Raw genomic sequence first — 19136 nt, forward strand, 5'->3', positions numbered from 1 at the left:
CAGCCCTGTGATAGTCTGGTGACCTGTCCAGGGTGAACCCTGCCTCTCACCCAATGTCAGCTGGGATAGGCTCCAGCACACCCGTGAAAAGCATAAGCGCTGGACTGGAGAAAGTGCCCTTCCTTCATGCAGTTATTCCTGCTGGATGAACAGATGATGTGATGCTGCCCTCTCCTGTACATTCACAGAGCTTTTGATGGACTCATGATGTCACGCATAAATCATTGGATATTTCTGAGTGAGCTCACAGAGACTGCTGGCTTTGACACACTAACAGTGTGCCAGATGAGTCCTGCAGGGTCAGTACTCTCCACTATCTGATGCCTGGCAGGTAAGACAGGACGGGACTTGCTCTCTAGGCGGGGCTTCAACTTTGGGGACTTTGCGCGAAAAACGACATCCAACAGTTTTTTCATTCTCCCCCTCTCTCTCTGCTGACGCTACAGCCACCCGGCTCTCTGGATCTGAACTTGTAGGAATAAAAGCTGCGGTGCAAAGAACCGATCTGCATCCAGACGGCGGCATTATGTTCCTGTTTAAGTTTATATGCGCGCTTATTACTAGAAGTTTATTTATCCTGGTGTCTCTGACCGGCGTGTGGAGGGTGACATGGGTGAAGAAGGATCCCAACTACTGGTTCCTCACTTTCCTCTTTCTGCCGCTGGTCATTGAAATGATAATAACACTGAAGAGGAGAAAGGGACAGGACTACAAATGGTAAGATCATGAGGTGCATGTGTTTAAGTATGTGGACATGATTATATGATGCTTGAGGATGCAACATTTTTTGTGTAAAACTAATCTCAACAACTTTGTTTGCGCGTATTTTCAGCGCTGGATATGTTTCCAGTATAAAGCATGAATAAATTAAGCTTTTGTCATGTTCCCCGTGTTCATCCCTTCCCCCACCGCCCTGAACACCCCGCATCCTGCTTGTCTCTGCTGCTACTGTTAAACCGGTCCTGGGACAGTGAGGATGGGGTGGTACCCCCTAACTGTCCCAAACGTCTTCCTCCATATCTAAACTCAGTCTGCAAACAATAGTCTGTATTTCATTTTCATGACGTGGAGTTTTTTTTGCTCTCAGTGGCAGCAGACAATTTAATGAAGACAAGCATCCACTCATTAATTTCCTTCTCCATACTTAGAAATGTCCAAAACCCTATTTGTTTTAATCCAGTTTGATTATTAAGTCTTACAAAAAGCATTGATTTGTGTGGGAATATCTTGTCCTAGAAAACTGAAGGCAAAGTGATGATAAAATATCCTACTAACTAATATTTCAGAATCAGAACTAGGATTGATCACCACGTAGGTTTTCACTTGCAAAGAAGTTTGGTTTTTGGTGCGTGCATTTAACTTACAATAACCATAATGTAGTGACGCCCACATTTCCCATCATGCTGGAGTTTGTAGTTTGCTGATTTATGTTCCATAATGCAAATGTCACTTTTTGAGTCTGTTGAGAACACGATGGTTTATGCCTGTTATTGTCATTTGTGTGTTAATTTGTAGTTTGCACCATTAGTGAGTTGAGTTTTATGCGATTATTCACAATATGAAAAGGAAACAAAAAATAAGGCAAAGTACTAGAACTGCCAGGAACATATATGTAGAACAGACAAATCTTTATGTCAGTATGAAAATGATTGTTAGCAATTAATCATCATCCAATTTTATTTTTGATTTATCGTTAGGTTTATAAAATAGATCAGAAAATAGTGAGAAAATCCCACGTTGGCATCTTCAAGTGTCAACAATCCACAATCCAAAACCCAACAGATATTCTGTTTTTTACTTCATATAAGACAAACAAAAGCAGCAAATCTTCATATTAAGGCTGGGCGATATGTCCTGAAAATTATATCACGATATTTTTAGGCTGAATCTCGATACATGATATATATCTTGATATTTTTAAATCTCAAAAGCTCTTCATTCATGCTAGGACGGGGAGACACAATTGAACATATATTAAACAATATGCCTGACCTACTACCATCTCTGATGCAAAAAAGTTGTAGGGATGACTTTTTTTCTCCAGAAAATATTAACACATTGAGATTTTTTTTAATCAATAATCATCAATAGTGTGGATATAGCTAAGTGGGTTAAGGCAACCGTTAAAACAAATAGGAAAGTTGAGTAAGCTGATAAATTTAAATCACTTTACTAGGGGAAAAACACCATTTATGCCATATCACGAGACAATATCCAAAATCTAAGACGATATATAGTCTCATATCTCGGTAATGATATAATATCTTTGTATTGCCCAGCCCTACTTTATATTACAAAAGCTGGAACCTGCACTTTTTGTCATATTTGCTAGAAAAAAGTTACTCCACTGGAGATCAATTATCAGTCAGTTGACTAATTGAACGACTGATTAATCACTTGAACTCTAAACAGTTGTAATGTTTATCAACCAGACTTTGACTTTGTCTTTATGAAGTTGGGCTGATAAACTCTGTTGGTTGTCTTGCAGGTTTTCTCCTCCTATCTTTCTGTTCCTCATCAGTATCATTCCCTCCATCTGGCTCCTGGAGCTCCACCACCAGCAGGACAAAGCCAGCGACCCTCAGGTGCCCCACGCCAGAAATAAGAATACTTAGTCAGTGTTTAACTCATCTTTCCAAACATGTGATCTGATGACAGATGTTGTGGGTGGGAGGGAGGGTTGTAAAACTCTTTGCAGACGTGGCTGCAGTTTATCATTCAGTGATTCATTGATTCCCTCAAATTCAACATTTGCTTTTAATCTTTTAAGTGAAGTTATTCACTGTTAGAAAGACGGTCGTTTCATGGACTGTCTATGAAGCTGAAAGATGCAGCTTCTTTTGACATTGGTGCTACGTTTGCTCCAGAGGTAGAAAACCTACAACTACTAGAATGTACCGCAGCGGACCAATGAACACTCCTGCTGGTGGGTGACATGATGTGAGCTTGTTCTTTTTGACACAGCAAACAATGAGTGCCTTTACATGGACAGTTTAATTCCCTTTTCATTCGGAATGAAAGTTCATTCCTATTAAAAGTGATCTTGTAAACACCTAATTCGTAATGAAAATGCGATTGAAAATTCATTCTGATGTAAGGGGCTGGAATATTCTGTTTCTAATTCCGAATGAAAGAATTTCTCGCACTCATTCCTCTTTAAGTTCATTCCGGTCTTTCTGCGCATGCTCGTTTCCTTGCCCTTCTGGCACGATGACGTATATAGCACGCATAGCAACGGGCTGAGATAGAGCAGTTGGACTCGTTGTACTCACCGGTTTCTTCTATCTCCCTTCTTCGACCTTCTACCTCCCTTCTCCTCCTCAACAGACGAAGCATTAGCAGAACAAGGTTGTTGTCGTACTGCTGCTTCAAGAATATCAGCAAAACAAGCCCGAAAAAGGCACTAAGAACGGCATCGTCAAGCAGCTTGTTATCCAGAACGAGGACTACAGTGTTTTCTTCCGGTAAACATAAACACGTAACATCCGCCCCGCCCCCTATCCAATCAGAAACCTTCCCTGCCCCAAACCTTGCGCAGACCCGAATATAGGCGATTAAACTGATCTCCCGTGTAAACCCTCATTCAGAATGAATATTTCTCATGTAAACTACTTGGAAAGACTTTAATTCCGAATGACTTCATTCAGATTTATTTCATTCTGATTGAGAAGCCATCATGTAACCGTAGCCAATATGGCGCCTGGTTTGCAATAAACAATCTCAAATTACAGACCTGAGGCGAGAAACAGAATCTTGGTTCATATTTGATCAGCCCTGCTCAGTGTTATCGTTTGATCTCAGTTCTTTCAGACTCCATTTTTACAAAACAGGAAACAATATGGCAACCACTTTTTATTCATAAATTCTTGAATAACAGCCAAACAGTGCACTAAAATATATTTCTGCAGACAATTGAGGCAGGAAATAGACAATACAGAACGAGAGTCTTGATTTATATCTGATTAGCGCTGTTTGATCTTAGTTTGGTCTGATTCTCGATTAGCTTCTCTACTTTTTGTGTCTGTGGAAGTGGGAATACGAAAAATGTGGAAGTACAATCTGTAGTTCAAGCAACAACCCGAGAGCCTGCATAAAGGAGGTCAGGGACATTTGAGTGCATGTTAGATGGCAGGAAGTTTACCACAGTTCATTTACACATACTACCCACATTGTTATGACACAAAGCTGGTTGAAAATCGTGAAAGTATCCCTTTAAATTTAACTTGTTGTTCAAGCTTGTTTCATCTGTTTTCAGTGCAAAAGGCTCGACTCTTGGGAGAATGTGCGAGAGTTGATCACTCTAAATGAAACCGTGGGAAACCTCACAACCCAGAACTACCTGAAGGTAAGAGCAACAGACTGAAAGACTCCTTTAATTTGCTTCTTATACTTGAACATTTTATGATATGCCTGCAAAGAAAGTGATGATCGAGAATGAGAAAGATGATCCTTTTCTTTTTTTTGATGATGTATTTCTTGGTAACCACTTAGCCTACACTGCAGACTGGAATTTCTGGGGTAGTGAAACTAACCAAGAATAGTACAGACGCCTCGAGTCGCTCTCAAAGAAATTGCATATGTGCTTCCCCTCAAGCACTGTGTCATTTGTTTTATCCATTTGGTGTTTCTCATTCTCTTGTACAATGATTCACAGTCTATTCATGGCTGTTGATGACATCATGAGGCTGCCAGGAAACGAGACTCCAGTTTTTACCCCTCAGTTTATGCATTGCTGAAACAAACAAGTCTTTATTAGTGAGTGTCAAAGGAGTTGGAGGATGTTTACCTACAGAGCCAGAGTAGTTTCCCCCTTCTTCAAGTCTCTGTGCTGCTAAGCCAAGCTCACAGCTCGCTGGCTGTAGCTTCCAATTAAACAGACATATGTGAGAGTGGTATCGAACTGCTCATCCAACTCTTGCCAAGAAGCATATAAGCATACCTCCTGAAACGTTTATCCATTCCTTTAACATGGAAATCTTTCTAGTCTTCTTGAAAGTGTTGCTAATGGTTCAGATTTCAAGTCATAAAAGCAGCTAATAATGTTACTGTTAATGTCACATTGCCTGCTTTGGGAACTTCCTGTTTGCACACTTTCATGTTTCAAACAAAAACTACATGACCTTTGCATTTTCTTGGTTGTAGTTTTCTGCAAGTTATTTAGTGTGTTGTTTAAAGCATGTACAAAGAGCCAACAGTCTCAATGGAAATCAGTGGTAAACTAATTGCCTGATGCCCTTGAATGATGCATGTTGCCAGTAATTTGCTGTTGAAAGGTAAAAAACGTTCTGACTTTATCCTCCCAACTGTATTCAAGGCCAAACTGTCGCTCTTCAGTGGCAAAGACTACAAGACTGGATGTGTGAGGTGGTTATCTAAATGCTAAATCTCATTAGAAGTCAGTGCTGGGGTAATACAGAGTCTCAGAGGAGAGTCACTCAGTAATTGAGGAGCGGAGTTTCAGACAGATTCCCCAGTTGCCAGTTTGGAGTGAATGCAGCAGAGAATTACATGAACATTTAAAGAGTGGAAAGCCGGACGCAGCCCCAGGGGTCAAAGAATTCAGGAAGAATTCACCAGTGGGAGAGATAAAGTATCTTCCCACAAATACAGGCCTGGATTCTGGGAAGAGCCGCCTTATCACAGATGGATATTTTGAGCCAAGGTCAGCAGAATTAAAAGAGTCAGCCAACTGTGCTAATTACAGGATTGGCAAGAATATAAAGAATTTTAAAATGCAGCCAGCAAGAAAAAAAAATATGAAATCATTTTTTGATCTTCTGCAGATAAGATGCAAAACTACTCACTAGTTTAATCAGATTTGAAAAGTTTCTCCAAAGTCGACACTCCCTGTTGTTTATTTGCCGATTTTATTTCTGTATAAAGGAAGTCAGTCGTCCTCATTAAGAGCAGACATTTAGGATGCATGGCTCGCACCATCAGTTGGGTTATTACACGCTTGAATGCTGCATTACTTTGAATTTAGAGGTACCTGAGGGGGTGTAACTTTAAAGTGAAAAAACAGAGGTGAATACCTGACATTCTGCAGGATACTTTCAGAGGTCTGATCAGGGGCACAGACAAGAATTTCAATTTTGTTTTGATTTAATATGAAAAAGCAATCCAAGCACTTAATTCAGCAAGACTATTATGTAAAATAGCAGGACTTGAGAGGTTACCAGGCTTTAAAAATACCAACACTGAATATCACCAGCATAAGAATGAGAAGAGACGGATAATGCGTCCTAAAAGCAGCATTTACATGGATGGAGAATAAGAGAGGTCCAAGAATTGACCCTTGAGGAACGCCACAGGTCAGAGAACCCCAATTAACAACCAAAGATGTGTACAAAGAATTCATAAACAGGAGGAAAAACACTCACTGTACCAGTTCTCAAGCTAAAATATCATGATCAACAGTCTCAACAGCAGCACTGGAATCAAGAAGAGCATAAATGAAATGATTGCTCTGATCTGACGGCAGCAGGGTATCTGTACAGTCCTCCAGGGATGTAAGCACATTGGTTCCCTTGACAAAAAGGCCACTGGGATTTTTCCATTGGATTTTAGATTACTGCAGGAAATAAGATCTTTGGCAACAAAAGTTTATGATACTTACATCATTTGATCAGCAAAATACTCTTTAGATAATCACTAGAAGTAAAATGTGATAAATGAACTACACTGCAGTTGCATGACTTCACCGTTGCCAGCACAACAAGGCGGTAGAGCCGTGTTTGACGTGCAGAATGCTGACTCTTTTCCACAACTCACTCCTACTGCACTCTATAGGAAGAGATATCACTTTGCTTTGCTTTAGATGAGGACAGAGACAGACCTGTGAACAAACTAAGAGCACAAAATGTACAGCAGCATTGTAAGCAATATTAAAACAATTCACTAAGTTATTAAAATGAGAGGGCAGAGACTTTCTGCCATTAATAACAAACATAAGAGCCTGAATACCCACATGGCTACTAACAGTGAGAGGGGAGCATTTGAAATGGCTTCTATAAACAACAGCTCGACCACCACCACACCCAATCGGCCCAGGAGAATTAGAAAGCTAGAAAGTTGTTGGGGCCCACCTCCAAAAGCTGGCTGCATGCCTCAACGTTTTACTGTGCTTCAGTTAAAAAAACAAAGTCTACATTGTGCAATAATAAAGTCATTAAAGGCTCAGTCTGCTGATATTCTATATTTTTCTTTTTGTCAACAAAAAAAACAAAGCAATAAATTTATGCTACTGACAAATACTTTCTGTCAAAGCCTGATTAAGGTTATTTCTCTGTGCCTCAGAGCTCCATTGTTTCCTCAGAAACTATTAAAGCACTGAGTTCATTGTCATGAACATAAACACTGTAGTTTATTTTGAGTCAGCGCCAAATGCACTCACCATATCACCAAGCTGAAAACAAATCCTCCTTATTGAATAACTACAGCATCCAGCTGTAAATAAAATGAAATCTTAAAACCTCTCTTTATAGACTTGCATTTATGTAGCTTTTATTTGATTAATTGGTATGAAACCTCAGTCGTATTTTTTTGTGTGAAAGTGTGAGATTGTGTATTTGAATCTTATTTACTCTATCGTAGACTGTCTTTTACTTGTATTTTCTCATTTCATTAGGTGAAGCACTTTGAGTTGCACATGCTGTATGAACTGTGCTGTACAAATTAAGTTACTCTTGTTCTTACTCTTATGATTTAAGGAAACTTATAAGCCTTTTTAAAAAGATGAAAGTACAACTTTGTGACCCATTTAAGTGTAGAGAAGTCAGAAGGTATTGAGAGACAGACTAACACATTATTGGTTATTGAACATCTCCAGCCCAGTCCTTTAAATAATAATATTTTGGGCCCTAATATTCAGCGGACCAAATATTTCAGGGTCCCTAAATGGAGTTAGGGGTGAGATGTGGATAGCAAGCATCACCAAGTTAGAGTCATCTCTGCATACTTTAACTACAGCAGGCATTTATTGCCAAAATGATATTTACCAGAAACTTGTAGCCTTGTATGAGCTACATAATTAAGAGATAAGAGATCCAACCATGTCAGAAAAACCACTGCGCTGTCGACAAAGAAATAACTTCCAATCTCTGTCTTTTCCAGAGTATTAACCAGTTGTTATCGACCGTCTGTTCCAACGACTGGATCCTGGCTCTTCATCAGATCCTGCTCATCCTCCTCATCGTGGGGAAGTGGCTCCTCCCACTGGGAGGCGGAGTCACACGTGACGAGCTCTCGCAGCTTCTCCTAATTTTTGTTGGCACTGCGGCAGACATCCTGGAATTTACCAGTGAGACGCTGTCAGATGTCAAGTGGGTGGCCGGTCATGTTACTTGTTGGTTATGAATGCTTGATGGTTTTATGTCTGAGCTCTGTGTGCAATATGTTCACATTTATGTATAAAGAATGGACAAGAAGGTGAAGAGCTCAAGCACTTCAAGAGTTTTGGAAGTGGGGTTGTATGAGGTTCTTGTCCATAGTCAGCACACAGCACAGCAAAAGTTCCACCTAAAACAGTCAATATCAGTACAAGTATGCGCTACATTGAGACTATTTTCACTGCTTTACCCTTAGACAACAATTTTCAATGGGAAGTTGTTGAAATCCGGCCCTTAGGCAGTGACATGTGGTGTCAGACATCGGCAAAAAACCGCCCTTTAACGTTGGCACGATGCGTGGCCAGTTGCTGTTATAGTTTAACAGTGCCCAGCGGCGTCAGGGGGAAACGTGGTGGGACAAGGATGAAAATAAGGCGGCAAAAGTCTGAGTGGGGTTGGTGGGAAGGGTGGTGGAAGGTTCAACAGACAATGACTTTCACCCTGGAGAGCAGTTTTCGCGAGCTGCTGGTCTGCCGCTGCCTCATCAGTTATTTTTCTGTGTGATATTATATCACTTCAGCATTTAAACTGGTTAGTTTGGATTCACCAAAGTCACACAATAACACAGACAAACTATCTGATCGAGGCAACGGCAGACCAGCAGCTCCTGTGTTCAGCAATGTTAAATCGCTGTGTTTCTTAATGGAGTCTGGCTTTGAAGAGAGCATTGATGTGGCACTGAAGGCGTTAACAACGTCCCTGTCTGACGAAAACGTAAAGCAGTAAAAATACTTTCAACATAGCGTACGCGTAAACCACTATTGTTTTTGTAGGTGGCTAAAATATACTTTATTGCTGACCACATCCACAGCAGTACATTGCTTAGCTTCCATGTCGAGTGTGCTTATCCAAACTGGGGGTGTGCTGACCGCCATCTAATGTATGTAATACACTTACTGTGGATAAGTACATCATACAACCCCACTTCAAAAGATGAAGTTACCTAATTTATGTGCACAAATCATGACATCGCACATCATGGAATTAACTGTAATAAGACATCTGACATTTATATAAACTAACAGGACTGACTTATTTTCCATGTCTTCTCCAGGGAGAACAGCCCTGAGCTGGTCTACATCATCTTAGCCGTATGGACTTGGAGCATGTTGCAGTTCCCCCTACATCTGGCCGGTCAGTGTGTGTTTGTGTCTTAAACAAATAACTGTGCTTATTAAGCAGTTACAGCCGTGTATTGTTGCACACAGCCTCCTCCCACTGTGGGACAATCCAAACAATGTGTTCAGACGCTGGCAAAACATTAGTGAAGTCAGCAGCGTCTAGACCAGTCCTGTAAGTAAACAGTGAAGAGTAGTTGGGTTGCTGCTCTATCTCCAGCTTTGTCAAATCATTAACCCAAAAAACTGTTTTCACGTCCCGAGCATTGGTCACGTCCGTACATTCAGACATATAGTTCTAAAAACAGACTTACCACAAAAAGAAATTACTAACAGGAAGGGTGTAGTTATAGAGTTTGTATAGAGGTCGACAGTCTTTAGGAGGAAATCCAGTCTCACTCATTCATTACATGAATAGATTTGGAATGACAAAGTCTTCAGTTCTCAACTTGGCTGATAAGAGAAAGCCATTATCAGGCAAGGCCCAACTAGCAGATGGCTTTCTGAAACTTATTACACTGAGCACAGACAAGAATGTAAACCCGCCTGCTCGAGGCTGAGGGAACAAAGGATAGTGTTTCATGAAAGAAAGAAAGAAAGAACATTATAACGCCATTAGAAACAGTGCAACTTTGTTCTTGGAAAAGACGACCCCCACTAATGATCTCAATTATTAATAACCCAACATTTAATAATTTATAAATGGTGGTAGAGATTCTTTCTAGTAAAACTGTTGTGTGTAGCTTTACCAGTAAATTCAGTCGCAGCGCATTTAGAGCACTTAGACTTTAAACGCACAGCGCTCTGTTTACAAATGACGCTGCTTTTCTGTCAGTGTGTACAGTTTGTGTGCGCTCACGTGGGCGTGTCTTTTTGTTAGTGTTAGAGCAGTGGTGTCCAGTGTGTTTGACAGCCATGTAAACACAGAAAGTGTTGATATACAGGTGCAACATGTTCATCAGGGGTGAGAAGCACTAGAATTATTTACTCATGTACTGTTACGTTCAAGAAATTTTACTCAGGGAAAAGTACTTGTGTAAAGATGTACATGGATAAAAGTACAACTTCTCTACTGCTTCATTCCCAAAGCACAAGATACCCAGTCCACGAAGCCTCACAGTCCCAATATAACCAGTCCACTTAACCTCTTGCACTCCTCAGATTCAAAAAGTTTAAAGATGACAGGAAGACATGACAGGAATAAATGGTCACAAAAAGCAGGAAGGCCTCAAACACCTCACTGAAGGTAAAACTCTCTAAAGGTCCACTATGAGCATGTTAGCATTTAGCACGTTAGCCAGACACAGCATGCACCTGGGGCCGTATTCTCAAAGCTTCCTAGAACATAGAGTTGCTCCTCGTGATGAAATTCAAAGAACATTCGTATAATTTCCCCTTAAAGTTAAGACTAGGCCCTTATAAAGATAGAAGTTATTCACGGAGCATCTTAGACCTTTAAGGAGCTCCTAAAGTGAAAACTGTCAGGAGCAGGGAGGAGGATTTTTAAGAGGCTTAAGAGTTTCTTAAGCAGAGGAGAAAATGGTGGAAACACAAGGAGGTCGGAGAAATAGTCACCGAATGCTAGATGAAAGTGAGCAAATGAAATGCTACAGATTAGATCGTGCAGCGATAACATGTGTGGGATACGCACACATTTCCCACCCAACACAATAACGCTATGACACGAGAAATAAAATGATCACAACACTAAGATATTTGGAAAATGCAACAGTGCAGCAGTGATGACTTCATCAGCAGAGTGACCACATTAACAATGACAACGCTTTCACAGTCAGCAGTTCATCTCATCTCCACTGGGTGTCCACACCTTGCAGGCTCACAGAAGGGCGTGTCTGTGACAACCAATCACATCTGTTAAAGAAGGCATCACACCTATAGGTTAAAGTTTCTGCCAAGTTTAAGGGGCCGTACACATGCTGCATCTTTAACCGCCTGGGAAAGGTGAGGTCAGGCGCTGGGCGCTGCTCTTTTTAAAGATTATTTTTTAGGGCTTTTCTGCCTTTATTAAAGGACAGTTGAAGAGGGACAAGAAAGAGGGAGAGAGAATAGGGACGACATGCTGCAAAGGGCTGCAGGTTATAATTGAACCCAGGCTTCTGCAAGGGACTCAGCCTATGTGGGGCGCACACTCTAAGTGTTGAGCTCGAGGTCGCCCCTGGGTGCTACTCTTGGGCCGTCTCTGTGCCAGTTTTCAAGAACACGGGCAGGTTGCGTCTGAGTTTGCTGAACAACCTCAGGAAGCACCACATCATAGCCTATTAACCTGAAATCCTGAGTGCAGAGCTGATCTCAGTGCTGTTTGTGTGTACAGTAGGCCTGTTCTGGCAGCTCTGCACTAAAATGATCAACTTCTTCTCCATATTTATCACAGACTGATATTTATGGATAAAGGGAAAGATGTCTGTCGGCTGTGATTGGTTGGTCCGCATCACATGACATGCGGTGTGTGCTGCTGCGTTCTAAAAGCTGAATTGTGAATTGAATTGTGTTGTGTGCACCATCACGGTGTCACTATGGCATTTCAATCAGGAGAGACAGAAAAATGAAATAAAGATGAAATTTAATGCGAAATATGAGTGTACAGATTAAGAGATAATTTGTGCTGATAAGATTCTTTGGCACTTAGACACCAGAGGGAGATTATTTGTAATCGTGGGACATCTGAGCGGCAGCAAGATAAATCCCCCAGTCTAGACACTTGTGGTGGAGGCTGATGACTTTGGTTGATGACTGCTGAGGTGAGTCGAGGCTGCATCCGAGAAGACTAGGTGGTGATGGGGAGGTGGAGGGTACGCACGGCAGCAGCATGAAAGAACTGCGGGCAGAAAAAGAACCATATTTAAAATGAAGAGCAGTGAGATGATAGGCTGACGGAGAAGGTGTGTCGCTGAGTTATTGGAGACAAGTCAGCTGATGACTCGACTGACAGCACTCATGCAAGGAGTGAATAGCAGGGTGAGGAAGGCAGTTACAGCCTAAGCATGAACAGTATTGTCTTCCTGACTAAACTTTTGCCAGAGCTTCATTTGAGCGCACCTGCCACATGTCTACATCAGAAACAATTAATTTGAGGGCACAAAAAACCCTGGCATGTGTACGGTGATTCTTTATTTGACGGCACTGTTGTATCTTTTGTACTGTTCACTTACTGCAAGTCCCAGTCCACACCCCTTACACCACTGGACAGAAACATTTACAACACGTAACATGTGCAGGGTGTCAGCTGAGCGCAGTGTGTCACATCACTGCTTTTTCCCCAAATATCTCCAGTCGTCTTTAGTCGCTCAGATATATTTGGATTTATTTGACATAGTTTTGAGATTTGTACCACCAGCAAAATGGAAGAAGAGGGAAATAAATTTGTGATGTTCAAATCAAAGAAAATTTACATTTGAAAACTGAAATTTTAAGCTAATAATTGACCAAGGAAACACCACATGGTCCATTAAATATCTTTCCATTGCATCCTACAGTCAGAAGTCTCAGTTAAGCATTGGCTTCCTGTTGGCTTCAGAATTGATTTTAAGATTCTTTTATTAGTTTTTAAAGTTCTTAATGGTCTTGGTCCTTATTTATCAGATTTTCTTTTAACCTATCAGCCCTCTAGGACCCTCAGGTCCTCTGGTAGTAGACTGTTAATTATTCCAGAAGTTAGAACTAAATCCCACGGTGAGGTGTCCTTTTCTTATTACGGCCCACGTCTGTGGAACAGCCTGCCAGAGGATCTGAGGGCAGCAAAGAGTGTGGATATATTTTTAAAGGCAAACTCGAGACCTGCCTTTTTAGCTTGGCTTTTAGTTGATTTTTACTGATCTATTTATTTTTATTTATTTACTTATTTCTCATATATTTATTGATTTTTTTTTAGACATTTTATCATTGTCATATATTTTAAATCCTTTATTTATTTCTTATTGATAACTTTTAGTCATATATCTTATATGCTTTTAAAGTTATCTATTTAGCAATTTATTTCTATTTATCTATATACTTTTATTTATGTATTTTCATATATATATTTATTTATTTTATTTTTATTTTTTATTTCTATTTATATATTTTATTGCTATTTCTATTTATTCTTATTCTATTTTTTTAACACTTTTATTTGAAGGTTTTCTTATATTTTACCTCCAGTGTTTCCTCACTGATGGCGTTTCCTCGGTTCTCTCAGGTCCTTGCACCTCACGCTGGGGTGCGTCCCGTGTCTGGACTGTGTCTGGATGTGGTTTGGCCCGACTACATCTATGCCTGGTATTGTGTCTCCATCAGGGCATGATGGTGCCAGGTGTGGGTGTGGTCGGACTGCGTCATTTCTGGATGCGGTCTGGAGGTGGGATGCGCTCTGGTGCGGGGTGCATGGGGGTCTGTGTCACTATGACGCAGGCCCCCCTGTGGTTTTGTTGTTTTTGCTTCTTGTTAATGTTTTTTTGGGGGTGGGGTGCAATGCAACAGAGTTTCTGATCTCCTGTCTTTTCGTCTCCTTATTCTTAAAAGTGGTGAACTCCAAGCCAAACAGTGAGGGAGAGGAGGGGTCCCAGGAGGTTTCCCTCTTAGCCAAGCGCAGCACGGACATGTGGAGCATCGTGGAGGCCTTGTTCATCCAGGACGGGCCTTTCCTGGTGGTCCGGCTCACCGTCATGACTTACTTCAACGTCTTCCACCAGATGCTGGGGTTCTTTGCAATCAAAAACTTCCTGGTGGTCATACTGAACTTGTACAGGTTGGTGATTATATGCCAGCACTTCAGCAGCAGCAGAACCAGCAGGGACAGCACCATCCCGTGTGCTTGATGACTCATCTCACAGAGGGAAGATAGGAATCAGGGAGATGGATGTTACGCCCTAAAAACTGAAACAGGAGCAGGAAAACAAGGAGATGCTTGCTTCTGTTTTCTTCTCACGGTGTACTCAACGCCGTGGGATCAAGCGATTGTGAATAATTAATGCTGTTGGGAGCAGAAAACTGTGAACAACCATTGTCTTACACTTGCAAGGGGATGCTAAGTTCACATTCCACACTTGACTCATGTTGAAGCTCATACTTCACCTCACTGACATCCCACTCCCTGTGGAGCTAACCTCGCTGTTAGCTCAGTTAAAACACCTCCATTTATTCAGTATTTAAATGTGACTATGTGTGCACACACACGGGCTGAGACCTGGTTTTAGTCGTGTATAAAGTGGCCTTATTGTTCAGGTTGTAACTGGTCTGACCTTAAAAAAAGGGACACAGAGGGAAAGCAGGAAGCAGAGCAGAACAGGAAAAAGGTGTGGGGGGTCCAAGTGAAAAATGCCACGTGTAAACAGATAATGCACGTTATGTCAGCACAATAAGGCAACGAAAGTAGTTCCAAAGCACCTACAGTAACTGATGCCAGGCTACTGTTTGGATAAGGGTCGGACAGATTTCTAACAGTGATGGCGTTTTGTTGAGCGGACGTGAAGAACAGGAAGACAGAGACAGAGATATATTAGACGACATAAAGGGCTGTGAAATGTTGACTCGAACTCAGAACGACGGAGAGCAATTTCCCCGTCTTAACCCCGACAGGAAGTTAAGACTGAGTGTGAAAACATCTTATAGTACTTTGATAAAACCACTGTGTCAACACTGGAGAAGGAAGTGTCCATGAATTCTGATTGTTTTTGACATTTGAATGGGAGATTATTTTTCCAAGCTTTGATTGATGTCTTTTTGTATCTCTTGTGTAATTGTCCTTTAAAGGGTCAGTTCACCCCAAAATTTTAAGTGCATATTTTTCCTCTTACCTATTTATCAGTCTAGATTGTTTTGGTGTGAGTTGCCGAGTGTTGGAGATATCAGCTGTAGAGATGTCTGCCTTCTCTCCAGTATAAGAGAACTAGATGTCACTCAGCTTGTGGTGCTCAAACCGTCAAAAATTACATTTGAAAAACAACAGCAACGTCTCTTTCCAGAAATCATGACCTGGTTACTCAAGATATCAAGATATATATCAGCAACTCACACAAAAACAGTCTGGATTGATGAATAGCACGACAGGTGAGAGGTGATATTTTATCTGGGGGTGAACTGTCCCTTTAACAAAAGACAAAATATGCCATTCACAGGTTAAAAAAAAATCAAAATGATTCCCTCCTTACTGTTACTGTCGGCCGGCTTTGACTGCCTGGAAACTGCAATATCTTTAAAAGTTACCGAAGACACATAAAATTGCACTCAGGTTATCAACTCAGTTTGAGTTGTGTGTGTGTTTCATACCTTTTAAAACCAATGATTATTGTAGGCTTTATAATGCCAAAGAATCAGTATTTTAACTCCCGGATTTATGTGAAGATGTTTAGAAGACAACCTCAGCACAAACTGTGCATTTTGTCATTGTTTTTGTTGTTATCTTTTGTATTGTTTGTCCCTGGAGTAGCATTTTGTCTCCAGGGCCGTCCAAGTGCTATATTTACCATTGAATAATCACTTTTATATGTTAATAAGGCTCAGTCTGACTGAGCCCAAATAAAACAATCCAAACCTGTCAGTGTCCTCACATTTGTTTCTCAGTATTCAAATGTATTATTTGATTTATTTTTTCAAACTGTATTGTTGCTTATGTGACGCAGACAAAAATATGAATACATACTTGTCCGTTAATCCAGTGATATTCAGTTCAGTCAACTCGGACATGTACAGGGAGCTAGTAGAGCCGCTGCGTCTTCGTGTCAAAAGGGGTCAGTTGAGGAGGTTCAGGCATCTGATCGGGATCCTCCTGGGTGCCTCCTGTGTTCAGGCCACATCCCATGGGCAGACCCAGGACACGCTGGAGGGATCACGTATCTCATCTGGCCTAGGAACACTGTGGGGTCCCCCAGGAGGAGCTGGAAAGTGTCGCTGGGAAGAGGGACGTCTGCTTTGCTTGGCCTGCTGCCCCCGTGACCCGGCCCCGGATAAGTGGATGAAAATGGATGGATGGATGGATGGATGGATGGATGGATGGGCTATGCATAAAAAAGCACCAAAATAAAAAAGTAACTGAGACAGACCTTGTTTGTTAATTTTATCTGATGAATAGTATTGATGTTTGTTTATTAAATATAATTTTGTAAAGGTGGAAAAGCTCTCATCTCCTCTTTCAGTAAATCATGTGAGCAGGTTTGCAGCTCTCACCTGACACCTTCAACCAGGGCTCAGCTTACAGTACACCAGCTACTCTCAATATGAAAATCAAAATCCACCTTAAAAACAAACTCACATTGTGCTATTTGAATTGTTTGGAACAAATAAAAAGAATAAAGCACCATCCTCCATCTCAGACTACTGTCTCCCCTCTGTGGACATCAGGGTATTAACACTTGAATTGATGATGTCATCCGCTGACAGCTTCTGACAGCGAATCAGTGACAGACTCTGTGGACTCTTACAGCTTTTATTTGACATGTTGCATCAGTTTTATTTAAATATAGAAGAGCTTTAAAAGCAGTGAATCAAAAAGTGTCACACTTATCCCTGTAAAATCACTGTCAGAGTGTCATGAGAGCAGTTTTATATTCGCCGTTATGAAGCACTAAAGATTGTCCCCAGATGTTAATCAGTCTGCCAAGAGATTTCCCCTCAGCTGGTGTTTTTAAAGAGAGTGCAAACATCAAAATCTGCCTCAGGTGCCCAAGTAGGTTGAAATATGGTGACCGTGACGGCCATAGCTTTTAATTCACGTCATTTTCACACTATTAAAACCACCCAGTTACCCTCTGTGTCCTGTTTAATGTTTCTCCACTCATTTTTAAGTCACAGCAGCAGAAGTATATGCACAGACATATACATTAACATCTAGTACTTACAAATGAAGCATGAAAAATAAAATAAAAGCCACTAGATACTGTATCGACAAATATTAACTATAAAGTGCACTGAGACAAATAGTAAGATGAAAATTAACACAAAAATTGCACTTATGGAGAATTAAATTGGGTGGTGGATAAAGTGTCTTGTGTCTGCAGATATAGTTACTGCACTTACGTGTGTGCACGAGATTTTTTAGGCTTTCCATTTAATTTGTGTTGCTTTATTTTTTAGTTTAGGCAAAGGACCTCAGGTCACAGACGTATCTGCAAAATGTCATGACATTGCAGTCCTCGAGGTGCAGACTGCATTGAGGTAGCAGTGCTTATAGGTGACATCATTATGTATCATCAGCAATAAAATCACTCCAAATCAAAACATCAGGAATAAATCAAACATATATAAGAATTACATAAATATTTATGGAAGCCAATAAGAGCCTTTATCAAAAATAATAACGTGATGTAAACTTGAAAATGTAATCCCCAATAACATTATAATCTAACACATCTGTATGTGTTATTGAAGTTAAAATGAAAATGAAAACGCAGTGGTCCAATTTGCGTTTTCGTTTTTACATATTTGTATGTTCTATGACCACATTCAAATGAAAATGGAAAACCTGTTTGGCATCTATTCCATAGCTGTACCCTGATGTACAGTGGACAGTATTCAAATGTTAATTCAAATTTAAAAATTAAAATGCAACATATACAGTGAAACCCAATCTTCAATTTCTGCAAGCAATATTTAAGTCAAAATGAAAATGCAATTTTCTTACTATTTCAAAATAAAAATGGCACAATACAGTATGTTCAAAGATCTGTTGCAACCTGCTGAACAGTGGACAATATTTAAATGTTTAATACAATTTGAAGATTAAAATGCAATGAAATGTAGCCTAATTTTCCATTTGTGCATTATTGAAGTCGGTTACAATTAATTTCTTGATTATTTTTCTGATCATTTGAAAATAAAGGTGGCCTTTAAACATTTCATTTTCAAAGACATAAATATTGTTTCTATAGAAAATCAACTTAGATTGTCTCTGTGTAACAGGGTCAGTTGTGCAGCAGTAATATGTGTAACAAAGTCAAATGAACATTTGTAATATTAAGTATTATAATTCCACAAAATTTGTTTCAGTTGTTATTACCTGACACACTTAGGCCTCTGTACTCAATATGTGGAACGTTTGAGTTTGAACCTTTTATTTTTAACTCAAATTACACACACATGGAACATGGTAATGCTTTTGTTGAATTACACTTTCTTTTTTATACTTTATTTTTTACAAAAAGAAAAAAACAAAAGACAAATCCAATAAGAACAGGCAGGGACATCATAGGTAAAGGTGAAATGCTTAACATCTTGTAAAAGAAAATGAGAAGAAGCAGGGTTACATTGAAGTATCACAGATAATGAGTCCTTTATGTTCATGATCGTTCTTTAAGGTCACGAAGGTCCTTGACTTTGATTCATGGGAATTCAGGGTATTTTTAAGGAAGGAAAAATCTTCCTGTCCTCCATGAGCTGTAGTCATTATCATTTTATTACAGTCTCTCGTGGGCTTCCATATATTTAACTAAAATGATGAGCTCTTCCCACATGCCTTAGTCTTTCTAAAACTGAAGTGGTTTGCTTATTTTATTACAATGCATCAGTAAATTCTTGCACGACAGAATCTAAAGGACAAAATGTTGGTGTTGTCAGATTTATATGGTCATATGGGTCAAGAGGAATTCAATAACTTTCTGTAACTGTAGATATTCTTGTCAGAGTGAGCTGGGCCGCCATC

At 40.2% G+C, this 19136-nt stretch overlaps 1 protein-coding gene across 1 annotated transcript; it reads left to right on the forward strand.

Annotated features, from left to right (window-relative positions):
- The first annotated feature begins 252 nt into the window (after positions 1–252).
- LOC126406404 (transmembrane protein 26-like) lies at positions 253–16672 on the forward strand. Its single transcript, XM_050070642.1, has 6 exons — positions 253–717; positions 2489–2585; positions 4256–4345; positions 8113–8321; positions 9442–9521; positions 14024–16672. The coding sequence occupies exons 1-6, from the start codon at positions 527–529 to the stop codon at positions 14317–14319; spliced, it is 963 nt and encodes a 320-aa protein (XP_049926599.1). The 5' UTR covers positions 253–526; the 3' UTR covers positions 14320–16672.
- Positions 16673–19136: the final 2464 nt, after the last annotated feature.

Source organism: Epinephelus moara, chromosome 19 (assembly GCF_006386435.1).
Source record: "Epinephelus moara isolate mb chromosome 19, YSFRI_EMoa_1.0, whole genome shotgun sequence".
NCBI classification, from domain to species: Eukaryota; Metazoa; Chordata; class Actinopteri; order Perciformes; family Serranidae; genus Epinephelus; species Epinephelus moara.

What these genes read in the sequence shown, in the direction of transcription:
- LOC126406404 (XM_050070642.1), top strand. Translation starts at nt 527, where the DNA reads ATGTTCCTGTTTAAGTTTATATGCGCGCTTATTACTAGAAGTTTATTT. An exon ending in ACAAAGCCAGCGACCCTCAG is followed by an intron (nt 2,586 to 4,255) that starts GTGCCCCACGCC and finishes ATCTGTTTTCAG; the next exon opens with TGCAAAAGGCTCGACTCTTG. An exon ending in GAGACGCTGTCAGATGTCAA is followed by an intron (nt 8,322 to 9,441) that starts GTGGGTGGCCGG and finishes TGTCTTCTCCAG; the next exon opens with GGAGAACAGCCCTGAGCTGG.